Genomic DNA, 12,494 nt, shown 5'->3' on the forward strand with positions numbered 1-12,494 from the left:
TATATGCGAAATTAATTAAAACATCGAGACTTTTATTCCTCAATGCACGAAATACGAATGTAATTACGTAATTAATGAATTAATCTTACGTTAAACGCAAGTTATACTAATTTATCTATAGGTGAATATCAATACAAATGAATTTTGTCGATATATAATGAAAATACAAGGGTAATAAAAGAATCCTAAAATAATTATAGTTTTTTATATTTCGTCTATAATTATTCTTATGATAAGCCTAAAATATATATTCTTGTGATAAGGTTTGCATCCACGTGTTGGATAAGAACTATATGTGTAAGTTGCTTAGTAACCGAATAGTAAAAACAATTTTCAGCCAGTACATCGTGGATATGTTCATTCTGCGGATGGTTGTCAGTTAGATATAAGGTAAAAATTCATCGTTGACTGATTCTCCTCTCACTGGCTCTCCAAAATTCTCAGTGCTTTAAACGCTTTTCATTTTCATACAAGAAAGAAGTACAAAGTAAAAGGGCAACGCTACAAGCATCGGCTAATAAACCACCTGCGCAATGATGAAATGCAACTGGGACGAGTGTAATCTGAAAAGTACCGGTGCGAGGCACAGTTTTCTCTTTCTTCTTTATAATATGCGTTTCGCGGCTGCTCCTCTGTAATCTGTAAAATATTTTCGAGCACAGCGTACAACCAATGCGGTCAGAACTATTTCGAGCAGCTGACAGCGTACAATTCGATGACTTCGCACTTGAGGCGCATTTTACTGGCAAAATGCGTGGTCGACGCGAGAAACAAAAGCTACATGTGCAGGAGGAAACAATTGCTGAAACAATGTAACCGTAAATCACGATCGGCGAGGATCGAGATTACGAACAGCTTAATCGATAGATTAGCTTACGACACCTTGCATCATCCAGCGGTAAATTGCTCGTGCAATATAGTTACAATGGATATTATTCCGAAAGGGACCGGTGGCCGATCGAGATGGGGTTTGGGGGGAAGGCTGAGGAGGGGGTGTGGGCCCTAAATCTAAAATTGTAGCTTCGGGTATTTATTAGTTTCCGAAATATTAATAAAAAATTATTGTTAATATTTTTTTGGACGTTGGTGCAGGCCCCCTACCCGGGAACCTTCCCGTCCTGCCATTTTTAATTTATGAAATTTTATAACCAGTCTCATTATTATCATCGCCAAACTCATATCGGTTCGCCACCATGCTTTACGCGCCCCCCGCACTAATGTAGCCCCAACCAATACTAATACCCAAGACAAGTTGGAAAGTGGAATGCGTTGTGTCGGTATAAGTCAACAGAAATATTGTTAAACGGGGGGGGGGGGGGCCGTGGTAAAGCGATTAAAAAAAATCCGTAAGGTGTACCATTTTATGCACAATTAGCCCTGTATCTTTTGAACGCATTAATTGCCGAAGCTAAAATTTTATATTTGCGGTCTTTCCACACCCCTCGTAATACCCACCAAGTTTCATCTCGATCGGCCACCGATTCCTTTCAGAAGTACAACCGTTACAATTAATAGAGAATGCGTATAAATTAGAGATCACTACGCGACAACTAGAATCGAACATTTTTCTGTTTGGATCGACGAATAGGATCTTTTAGGAAGGAGTTGCGTTTCGAGGTACTTGTGCCAATGCGACGAACAGAAGTACTTCGCCGACTGTTACGATTACGATGTAATTTGCTCGCGATCCAGACTGCAGAAGCATGTAATCTGCCCAGCTTTGCCGATGTCCAAAGCAAGTACATCGGAGTTTGTTAAATCAAGCGGCGGAGGAGCGAAACAACAGGCAAAGACCGAGTTCACCATTGAAGACGTTTCAGAGCGCAGGTAGAATTAAATTTTCTATAAGACAATATAAAGCTGTTATATTAATTCGAAGATAAACTCGGTCGTAGGTATGAGGAAGATTCGATGCTGTACGAACCCGTTTCCGATTATCTGACGCAAGGAAACAATCAGCTATCGATGCCGGCGGATTCTTCGAGGAGTTACGAGAACTCCGATATCGCAGCATTACGCGTGAACATGATCGCTAATCGGGATGCGTCCGTAAAAGGCGAGGATGCGAAGTGTGCAAAGTTTGTATACGAGATTACCCGCGAGATAATGCACGATGGTCTTTACACTGACAATGAATTGCGAGAAGTGTTCAAGAAACACGTGGAAAGGAATAAAGATATTCTTGACATGGTCGGAATCACGCTTTAATCTTTATAATCTAAGCTAGAATTGACTACTCGAGCGTGTAAAGTAATGCGTTGCCTACACTTTGAACAGGACACAATGCTGTACGAGATCTATCAGTTAAAGCTTCATTTAAACATGTCATACGATTCGGATGACGAAGAATTTCAAGAACATCTTGATTACAAATTTTCAAATATTTTGAAAGTCTGCCCACCCACGCCGCCAAAGGTTTTGGACGAAAACAAGGTCCTTGATAGATTAATGTATCATAAATTGAACGAAGATGCAGATAGATCGACGCATAAGCGGGAGAGATCGGTTTTAGTAGTCGATGCTAATCCGGAATTAATAGTAACCGAGACAGATATTCTTGCATCGTTGATAGAGTCCGATATCGCACCTGAGCAAGCTCAACAGATTTATAAGCGACTCTCTTATAGGAGCAAAAACACAGTTCCCCCAGATCTCGTACGTTAAGTAAATTTGACAGATAGTTCGGTATCCCTTTCGTAACTAATTGCTCTTATTAAGCTGAACATTTATTTCAGACTCGGGCGAGAGCGGAACGACCAAACGACGAATACGCGAATGAAAGTAATCCTAGTTCAAAAGAGCCGGACAAAGCAACAAATCAGCAAGAGGAAAGTTTTGCAGCTAGTGACGTTGTAACGCAAGAAAACAAGGATATTCAAATATAAGAGCAAATAGTTGTACATTATTAAATTATGAGAAAGATTAGGAGTTCGTGGAAGTACACTTGCTGAAAAAGTTTCGGCTGTGACAGGCACTTGCGTAGAAAAGATAGCTAATCTTAAGAACGCGTTACTTTTAATTGTTATACTGTTTATTAATAGAACTAAGTCTTGTGCCATCGTTTTTACAATATCAGTTCCTTTTCATTTCTGTACACTACAATATCAACAGAGATAAAATATGTAGTGGAAAAATACATGCTTTATTATGTACATGTATAATTACAATATATACGCGATCTGTTCAAATAATATATATTATTTATCCATTAAACGTACACGCTATAACTCTAAACGCATGCTCACACATTTGTACAATACGCGGTCTGCGTTCGAGACATTGTACAGAAACTATTATATTTAGTGTACGCATTATGTTACACAGAATTATACATGGTCTCTAAGACCAAAGTGGGCTAGCCTTCGTTATCATTACATCCTTTTCTAATCACTATACAAAAGCAAACGTGCATATGCACTTTGTACGTAAGTTTCACAGTTCTCGCTTACAATAAAATACACATATTTATGATTTATAAAATCACATGCGCTTTTCATAAAGTCTGACTGCAAAAACGAAAGTTTCTTATAAAAGCGAATCGCATGATACTAAGTACTAAAAGAAACATAAATATAGAAAAAAAAAGGTGCTCAATTAAATTCTCCCTACAAAAATGAAATTATAAGCTCGTATAAACAATATAAAATAATTAGAGAGATATTCTGATGCGAATACAACTAAAATAGATGTTGCCTTCTTGCATCTGTTACCTTGCAGTTGATAAATTTCATTCTTTTGCATTTAGTACCATAACAACCAGAAACTTTGTAAGAGGCGTCTCTGAGTTGCTTTTGTAACATGTAAAATATGTTACATGTTATTATACATCTATATATATATATATATATAGTTGGCTAAAATAAACTTAGCTGCGCGGAAAAGAATTTCGTGACAAAAATTTCCTCTCATCCTTGAAAAAGAAATTTCTTCGATTCCTTATCAGCTGCCGTCGGATGCATTTGAAGAGGAATCTTCAAGTTCTGGAGCATCAGGACGTCTATTTAAAATACTTAAGAGATTCGTTACGTGGCATATAGTAAAATCTGGTTGCGGATCTTCCTTTAACAAGCGCGGCTTATCCACTGTTGGGATCCAAACTGTTCCACCGAGATCTGCTTCTATTCCACCTACATACAAGTGATAAAAAAGTATTTGATTAATGCGGTTCTAGAATCTTCTAATGTATTTATTTATTGTATAATGAGAATGTAGTACCCAGAATATCGGTTTCCAATTTATCACCGACCATTATGCAACTATCTGGTTTAACGTTTAAAATTCGACATGCTCTTCGAAATATTTCCCTCTCTGGTTTCTCCCATGATAAATCTCCAGAGACTAAGATGACGTCAAAGTATTGTTCCAGCGAAAGCTTGTGTATCTTCTCCCACTGAGCATTGGAAGGACCGTTTGTAATCAAACCTAAGAGGTATTTCACCCTCAACTGTCGCAGCATGGATATTACATCTGACGCCAGTGTCAGATAGTAATATCTCAGGCACAACCATCGCTCGTAAATTCTTTTCGCTAGATACGAGTACTTCTCCCCGAGTGCTTTACTCCACAAAGTCGTACGCCAAACATCCAAAGCGTAACTGACATTGTCGGGGCACTTTCTAAAGAGCTTCAAATACGTTGTTGTAATCTTGATAGAAACATCTTCAGGAATGCCGTATTCTTGTGTTAGTTCCTCGGCCAACTGCAGATAAATTTAGAATACTACCCGTTAGAAATACCTTCATTTCGCAACATGTGTCAAGCAATATTACAAGAATGATGAACAAAATACAAAGTACATACTAAAGGAGAATGAAACTGGTTTCCACGTTCAATAAAGTATATAGCAATGTAGTTTAGTATTTGGAGAAAGCGATGATCTATGTTAATAGAATTCATCGAGAGGGCCAGCTAACAAGTTACAAGTATTGAATGTGGATTCTAATGGCTTAACCAAGGTTTCGGGGGGGAAGAGGATACAAACGATCAGTTAGGAGTTTAGGTCACTTAATTCATTTTTTAATGATTACCTAGAAAATGCATTGATTCATTGAAATACTCGAGCCGATTAGTGGACACTCGAAGTGGCACCCACGGTCGTTGCTGTAATCACAACAAAATCAGTTGTGCCAACAACAAATTTATATTATTCCAACTCTAGAAGCCTTAGCCAAAAAGGTTGCTGGATGTTAACACTTATACCTATCGCAGATTCTATGCTGCAAATCAGACGTAGCATTAAAAATAATCTCGGTATCATTCCTCAATATTAATCTTTTCATTATTCAATGCCAAGGTGGGTAATAACGTAGAGGAGAGAATACTTTAAAAAACAATTCAATTTAATAAAGAAGACCATATTTTACAAAATCATCACTTACACATAAACAATTTCTTAACGTATATACATTTTGAAACTACATCAATTATGTATCAAATATATGTCTAGCGTGTAAATTCCGTTTTAGTAATCTACGATTTCATACAAAATCTAAAAATATTTGGATGCGAGATATATTTCGATATTAAAACCTTTACAAGCTATTTCGTCCATTCAGATATTCATTAACTACTTTGCTTGCCAGAAAACTATTTCTAGATATGATTGCTACCTAAATTTACATGTGGACTGTTTGCACACAGTTTCGCTAAACTGTAGATGGAACGTGTTATTAGGATACATATGTTATTTCGGCAGAACAGAATTTCATGTTAAGAAAGACATTTATAAAGAAACTTGCATTTTACAGAATATTTGTATAAACCCGTTAATTAATTTTTCTCTCGATAAGAATATAAATGGTAGTTCTTTTGTTCGAGACATTACAAATTAAAAGAATAGTCAGATTTGATTTTAGTCTCCAAAAAGATATTTTCCAAGTTCCATCATACGATGATTCCTGCATACTGTTAGAGCTCCAGCTTTCTTCAAAACAGAAGCAACATTTTCATCTGCTTTGACTAAATGGCATAGAAGATCCTCAAAAGCAAATTTTATATTCGGCTGGAGACTCCCTATCTTTACTTTCTTAAGAGTCTCAATAATTTCTGCAGCCCAGCCTGACTCGAGAGTGAATTGTGCAAGCCAAGGTATCACCTTCAAAACTCCAGCCATTGTTTGCATTCCGAGGAACCACAGTTCCATAATCTCCATCCACCGTTCTTTATACGGCATAGATACAACCAGTTCAGTTGGATCGTTACTCTCGTCGATTATGTACGCATCCCATAAGAACCTTATAGTAGCTTGAATGTATCGACATATAGAGAAATCATTTTTCTTAACGAACTTTGCCTGTTGCTTCAACAATAGTAACCCTAAGATCGCTAGGTGACCATGCAATACTAAATTCTCCGGTATTTGTTTAAGTTCTGGGAGATTGCTGAAAATGAACTTCAATAAAGACGCAAATGTAGGAGAGTCTTCCATTAATTTTGACTCTAATACAGTAATGTTCATTAAAACATTGCACACAGAAACCATAGCTGTTCTTGAATCTTTCATTGCTTCCGATACATGAAGTTCTGGATCTTCTTTCTCTGGTTCTTTCAACGCTTTCAATCTCTCCGATCGTGGAACCGGTGGCTTCTTATAATGAACAACTGTCCAGTGATAAGACAAGCATTCCAACAAGACTTCTTCTTGTTTGTGTTTCAGTAAAATCTTCCGTGCATCTTCTTCTACCGCTAGGTAACACATAGCTGGTAAGAATAATCTCAACACATCGATCTCGCTTAAAGGATCATGAGTAGTTGGCTCCACAGCTGACGACCCTTCGTCACCTTGAACTTTGGCGTTTGTTTTAGCTTTCTCAGCTAATTTTCGGTTTCTATACGCGTAGAAGGTGTCGTTAGCTACTGTAAGGATATAAGGTAAAATCGCATAAACCTGGGGACGCATGGATTTCGTTTCTTGAGCAAGCCACGCAGCTAATACTCTCACCACAGCACAGATGAATACTCGCTCCTTGATATCCGTTAACTCTTTCATCTTGGAGACCGCTGTGACAAGACCTATAATCGCTGCGAAAGCTCCCTTCAAAGCCGTGTACAGAGATTGCTTTTCTTTCTCTTCTAAATCAAGCTGATCGGTAATAATGTACGTAAGAGAGATTTCAAGAATAACGAAGCAGGATGTAATTAAATCTGCGTTTGCCATAACGCTTTTAAGTTGCTTCCCTTCCAATTGCATCCTGACTTCTATAGATGCTAACTGAATTAATAGTAAGAAAAATACTTTAGGCTTCTCTTTATCTGATAAGGTCCACTCTGCTCCCAACAGATCCATCATTACAGACGCCAGCTTCAACGCTGGATCGCGTTGGTTTTTGCCTATTTTTGACCCGAGGATGTCAAACAAAGCTTTGTGGATGCTAAAAGGCCAGGATTCATCCTTAGCTGTTGCATTAATGGTATCTCTTCTACAGGACATCAATAAAGCTTGCAAAATTGTGCATAATTCGAATTTCCTTTCTGTGTGGTCCGTCTCAAAGTCCAATGCAATTTTATTTATAATAGCATGAAAGGGTGCAGTATCTGCGGCGTCCCAGGCTTCCGATCCAAGTCTTCCAACCAACGTGACTAAAATATTCAGAGCCTGATCCGTCTGGAAGCTCTTCTCCGAATAAATATCGCACATTTTCGAAATCGCTTTCTGCTCGAGCAGAGCCTTCTGCCCCGGAGGATACTGTGCAATGCTCTGTAGACACGTGTAAGCTTCGCTAACAATGATTAGCATATCATCGGCCGCGTCTTCGTCGGCTTGAGAAACAATATCGAGCAATGCGGGTACATGAGAGATCATATCTGGGTGAGAAGCTAACTCTGGCTCTCCGCAGAACGCAGAAAGTATAGACAACGCTACGGACTTATATACTTGCGGAGGGCAATCCACGGGGACTGTTTGTCTAGATAACAATTTTTTTATGAACTTTGTCCCAATAGCTTCGAACAACATCGTTTTAAGCGATGTGGTGCAATCCTTACTATTCACTAGCTTCGTAATCATAAACAGAGCGGCGAATTTCTCCGAGTCACTTTCAACAGCCTTTAAAATAGCTACGCACTTCTTCACACCCTCCGTGGTACCCATTGTTATTTATAAAATTGAATACTCCTTTTTTTTTACGTTTATGTAATCTTGCTTCTCTCGCGAGATAACGATACTTTAGGCAAAGCTCACAGATAATTGGTATTAGGTATTGGTGTATCGTTCAACAAGGTTCCACCAAGGATTGCATCTTTCACATGACACAGCTAAAAGCCAACTGGCAGTACTCCCAGATCGAACCCCTTGGAACTAGCCTTGCCCTTTGACACACTCACTTAGCAGGACGAAAATAAAGCTGTACCACCACAAACGTTATTCCACAAACGTGTGTACAACCCGCCCAATACTAAAGATGTAAGGTTAATGATTCCTTTTCGGTTATATTTATATTACAGAAGCGCAGCGCGCGGCGTCGATTAATTTACTGACACCGATGCTCGTATTGAAAAATCGTAGTCTCGAGAATTGTGCACGGCAATTTGCTCCCTGGGAATTTCCTCGAAAGAAATTACTCCGAACGCGACGTTTTGTTCTAACGAGATCCCAGCATAACCTTTTCCTCGCACAATGCGCGAAATTCTTTTAAACGTGGACGTGCGGTAGGTTCGACTGGTATCCCAGGATCGTGAAAAACTTGAGCAACGTGCTTGCACGGTTTTTCTACGTTGTGTCGAGCGTCTGGACAGCATATACCAGCAAGTTCGGTCGAAAATAACCGTACGGGAGAAAGCTCTATATCAGGGAGTCGGCTCGTATTACAGAGAGGCTTCTATTTTCGTACGATCTTCGTATACAAACGGAAGCGTGAGATAGTAGATGTGAAACGTAATCGTCAGAAAAGTTCGTCGAAATGCGGGAAAAACAATTAAACAGAATATACGCGCGGGCCAGCTAATGAATTGTTACCGACACGAGTGACCTTTCCTGCTCGACCCAACATCGAATCTGACGGATTCATTTTTCGCGCACTCTCCAGACGGAACACGTAGCATACATACACGTCCATATACGTTTCATTGGTACCCTGACCAATACTGACCGTTTATATGCACGATATTTATCTTGAAATGTATATTAGCGTACCTTTCGACATGCCTGATTGTCGCCCTTCCTAGTCTCGATGAGCGTGTTGTCCAGATCGAAAAATACGGCGCTTACAGATACGATCGACGAACAAAGGGGCTTCTTATGGAAAGTCGCCATTGTCATTAGAAGGGTGAATCTGCTGTCGTGTTGTCAACCCAACGATGTTTCAACGATGAATCGCGCATAAAAACATATGATGTTCATAGAGCGACTCCCCTTCTAAGAACACTTTGGGGAGGGATATGCAATTATCTCGATGGCCAGACGTCACAACGGACCGCATCCGTCTTGACTCGACCTAATACCCTTCGTTCCTGACCTTTTTCTCTTCCTTCTCATTTCCTTCTCTCTGACCATCGAATGGAGAGACATCTTTGATAGAAATGTACGGCATTGATCGTCGATAAATGCGTGATCTAATTTTTATATCAAGCGCGTAGCGGTTTCGCCATTATCAGCGGAGTTCGCGAGAGATTTAAATTTGTCTTGTTTGTTGTACTTGTATTAGTTTAAGATTACTTTGTAGTCTAATGGATATCAAATACAATTATTAATGACGATGTAATGTCGATTCATTCAATCGTTACCTATATTAACAGATCTTTAATTTAGAAAATTTAAAAAAAAATAGATTATTAATAAGGAAAATTTAAGGAAAAATAAATTATTAATAAAGAAAATACAAGGAAAAATAGATTATTAATAAAGAAAATTTAAGGAAAAATGGATTATTAATAAAGAAAATTTAAGGGAACAAACTTGTAGTGTTTGCGTACACGGCAATGTCTTGCATTTTGAATGCTATTGAATATGAATGCACTAGAAAAACGATATATCTAGCGATTGACATCTGGTGCTTATAAATTTTACGTTCCAAACATATCGAGTAGTTGTTCTCAAATTTAGACAGAAATAAGAGTAAGCCCGTCTGTCCACGCAGCGTCGCGTCATAGACGCGTACGCGTAGAGACCAATCGTACGCCAGCCATCTTGAAAAATGCAGCGTAATGATCGACAGATGCGTCGTACGATTAGTCTCTACGCTTGCGCTGTCCAGCGTAGAGATACCGATCTTTCCCATAGAATCGATTTTTCGATTCAATTCAGATCGTTGTGCAAAGAATCGAATCGTAAAAAAGTCAGACCTAAAAATCGATTCCATCGAGATCGATTCGTTATAATAAAAAAATATAAAGGATAGTTCCGGATAATTCTGACTTCCTCGTGAGAAATTTGAGCGCAGGTTGATGCCCGTGGAGCGCTAAGGCACTCTGCTTGCTGAACGAGGATTTTAGAATATCAATACAACGAAAGCAACACTTTAAACCAATCGGAGAATTATTAATAATAAGATAAATTCCTATTCGTCGTTACATTTCCTCTCGGATATCGATTTCTTACTTAACAAGCGTTTACCACCTTTACGCTGGCTTTACACATATAGCAGAAGGGATTGCGTAGCGCCACGGAATCGGTTGTCGACGCTGGTTGGCCTGGCTTGGCTAGCTTTTTTTGACTTGACGGTGGCGCCGTTCGTTTCCCACCTTGGCGTTGATTGGTTGACGTCGCGGCGCTGTCGCGCGCATGCGTGACGTCCCCCACCGCTAGTTGAGCTACCTGCGTATGTACGAGATTTCTGCCTTTCCCTGTCACAGCAAATGACGTGAAATGGCGCCAAATTCATACTTGCTGTATGTTCGTTGATATTCGCGTTTTCAATCTGTCACGCATAATACGTTTTAATTAAAATAAAAATGACGGCTACGGCGACCACAGCCACCCTTCAGGGTGACGAAGATTTCGAGGAAATTAACCCACAAGCGAAATTAATAAAAACTCTCGAAGTAAGTTTACTTTTTAACCTTTCTTGCATTCTTCTGATTAAACTTTTTTACAATTCGATCAGAGTAATGTATTTAACGACTGTCTTTCGTTCAGAGAAATGGCATAACAGCAGGAGATATAAAGAAACTGGAGGAAGCCGGTTTCTACACCGTAGAAGCTGTGGCATATTGCCCGAAGAAGCACTTAATCACCATCAAAGGCATTAGCGAGGCCAAAGCGGACAAGATTCTGCAGGAAGCTTCGAAATTAGTTGTGATGGGCTTCAAAAGTGCCACCGAAATTCATCAGACCCGAGCGAACATTGTTTACGTCACTACTGGTTCTAGCGAATTAGACAGATTGTTAGGTGGCGGTATAGAAACTGGTTCCATCACGGAGATTTTCGGGGAATTCAGAACAGGAAAAACTCAATTGTGTCACACGCTCGCAGTCAATTGCCAGCTACCTATAGACATGGGTGGCGCAGAAGGGAAATGCCTCTACATTGATACAGAAGGAACCTTCAGGCCTGAAAGATTGATTTCCGTCGCAGAAAGATATAAGATCGCGGGCGATTCTGTTTTAGATAACGTGGCTTGCGCCAGAGCTTACAATACAGATCACCAGACCCAATTACTAATTCAGGCTAGCGCTATGATGACAGAATCCAGATACGCGCTGTTGATAATAGACAGCGCGATGAGCTTGTACAGAACTGATTACTCCGGAAGAGGAGAATTAGCCGCCAGGCAGATGCATTTAGCTAGGTTCTTAAGAATGCTACTTAGAGTAGCCGACGAACACGGCGTCGCTGTTGTTATAACCAACCAAGTAGTGGCGCAGGTCGACGGGGCTGCGAGCATGTTTGGAGGAGATCAGAAAAAGCCAATCGGTGGAAATATTATAGCACATGCTAGCACGACAAGGCTATACTTGCGTAAAGGCAGGGGGGAAACTAGGATATGCAAGATTTACGATTCGCCTTGTTTGCCGGAAAGTGAAGCGATGTTTGCTATAAATGCGGATGGGATTGGGGATGTCAAGGAATAATGTTACATTAATCCTCTCCGTATATTTTTATCTATAAAAGGTACAGACTTATTTCCAACTTGTACATGACTCTGTTAGAATAAGAAAGATTATTTTATTACCCAAAAGTATCGATTAAGTCTTCACAAATCTAATGTTAAGCTTAGTATAAATACCACATACCATATTAGGAAGTGTGATGGAAGAAAAGAAGAGGAATACTAAACAATTCCTGTATGTTAAAAATTAAAATTCTTCTATATAAATTGTAAAAAATAAAACGCGATAATTTTTATAGTTTCTTAAATGCGTGGAATTTATTTCGTCATTAATTAGGATTTGTTTACAGAGGGGGGTGGGGGGATTTTTAAGCCAAGTCGGGTGTGGCGAATATCAACGTACGATAAGAGTCGATAAAATTAAAGATAAGATATGTAAAACGGACGTTTTTGTGCGCGAAATGAATTAAGGAATCGCAGTTGCAGCGTTGTTCGTTTCGCATTCGTCA

At 39.3% G+C, this 12,494-nt stretch overlaps 4 protein-coding genes across 7 annotated transcripts; 2 read left to right on the forward strand and 2 right to left on the reverse strand.

The window, feature by feature from the left end:
* The first annotated feature begins 191 nt into the window (after nt 1-191).
* Nucleotides 192-3,571, forward strand: LOC143368172 (uncharacterized). Of its 4 annotated transcripts, XM_076810585.1 has the most exons (7): nt 195-390; nt 475-576; nt 663-898; nt 1,589-1,827; nt 1,896-2,190; nt 2,278-2,655; nt 2,736-3,571. In XM_076810585.1, exons 2-7 carry the CDS (start codon nt 534-536, stop codon nt 2,883-2,885), a joined length of 1,341 nt encoding a protein of 446 aa, XP_076666700.1. In that variant the 5' UTR covers nt 195-390; nt 475-533; the 3' UTR covers nt 2,886-3,571. The 4 variants fall into 4 exon arrangements, with proteins under 4 accessions (XP_076666702.1, XP_076666701.1, XP_076666700.1 ...); XM_076810587.1 differs by having other exon boundaries at nt 192-576; nt 2,278-2,433; XM_076810586.1 differs by having other exon boundaries at nt 193-576; nt 2,278-2,664; nt 2,736-2,872.
* LOC143368174 (N-acylneuraminate-9-phosphatase) lies at nt 3,124-9,603 on the reverse strand. The gene is made up of 3 exons (XM_076810590.1): nt 9,131-9,603; nt 4,216-4,699; nt 3,124-4,127 (listed from the first exon to the last, which is right to left on the reverse strand). Exons 1-3 carry the CDS (start codon nt 9,254-9,256, stop codon nt 3,940-3,942), a joined length of 798 nt encoding a protein of 265 aa, XP_076666705.1. The 5' UTR covers nt 9,257-9,603; the 3' UTR covers nt 3,124-3,939.
* Neurochondrin (neurochondrin) lies at nt 5,319-9,117 on the reverse strand. The gene has a single exon (XM_076810582.1). It carries the CDS (start codon nt 8,087-8,089, stop codon nt 5,852-5,854), a length of 2,238 nt encoding a protein of 745 aa, XP_076666697.1. The 5' UTR covers nt 8,090-9,117; the 3' UTR covers nt 5,319-5,851.
* A 1,199-nt stretch (nt 9,604-10,802) lies between the features above and the next one.
* Nucleotides 10,803-12,287, forward strand: LOC143368500 (DNA repair protein RAD51 homolog A). The gene is made up of 2 exons (XM_076811297.1): nt 10,803-10,977; nt 11,072-12,287. The coding sequence occupies exons 1-2, from the start codon at nt 10,888-10,890 to the stop codon at nt 12,005-12,007; spliced, it is 1,026 nt and encodes a 341-aa protein (XP_076667412.1). The 5' UTR covers nt 10,803-10,887; the 3' UTR covers nt 12,008-12,287.
* The last annotated feature ends 207 nt before the right edge of the window (nt 12,288-12,494 follow it).

Source organism: Andrena cerasifolii, chromosome 4, assembly GCF_050908995.1.
Source record: "Andrena cerasifolii isolate SP2316 chromosome 4, iyAndCera1_principal, whole genome shotgun sequence".
Lineage (NCBI taxonomy): Eukaryota > Metazoa > Arthropoda > Insecta > Hymenoptera > Andrenidae > Andrena > Andrena cerasifolii.

Coding starts and splice junctions, on each gene's coding strand:
- LOC143368172 (XM_076810583.1), top strand. CDS start 534: ATGATGAAATGCAACTGGGACGAGTGTAATCTGAAAAGTACCG. Junction 2,191..2,277: donor ATAAAGATATTCTTGACATG/GTCGGAATCACG, acceptor CACTTTGAACAG/GACACAATGCTGTACGAGAT. Junction 2,656..2,735: donor ACACAGTTCCCCCAGATCTC/GTACGTTAAGTA, acceptor CATTTATTTCAG/ACTCGGGCGAGAGCGGAACG.
- Neurochondrin (XM_076810582.1), bottom strand. CDS start 8,089: ATGGGTACCACGGAGGGTGTGAAGAAGTGCGTAGCTATTTTAAAGGCT.
- LOC143368174 (XM_076810590.1), bottom strand. CDS start 9,256: ATGACAATGGCGACTTTCCATAAGAAGCCCCTTTGTTCGTCGATCGTA. Junction 4,700..9,130: donor ACAATCAGGCATGTCGAAAG/GTACGCTAATAT, acceptor ATTTATCTGCAG/TTGGCCGAGGAACTAACACA. Junction 4,128..4,215: donor ATTGGAAACCGATATTCTGG/GTACTACATTCT, acceptor ACTTGTATGTAG/GTGGAATAGAAGCAGATCTC.
- LOC143368500 (XM_076811297.1), top strand. CDS start 10,888: ATGACGGCTACGGCGACCACAGCCACCCTTCAGGGTGACGAAGATTTC. Junction 10,978..11,071: donor AATTAATAAAAACTCTCGAA/GTAAGTTTACTT, acceptor TCTTTCGTTCAG/AGAAATGGCATAACAGCAGG.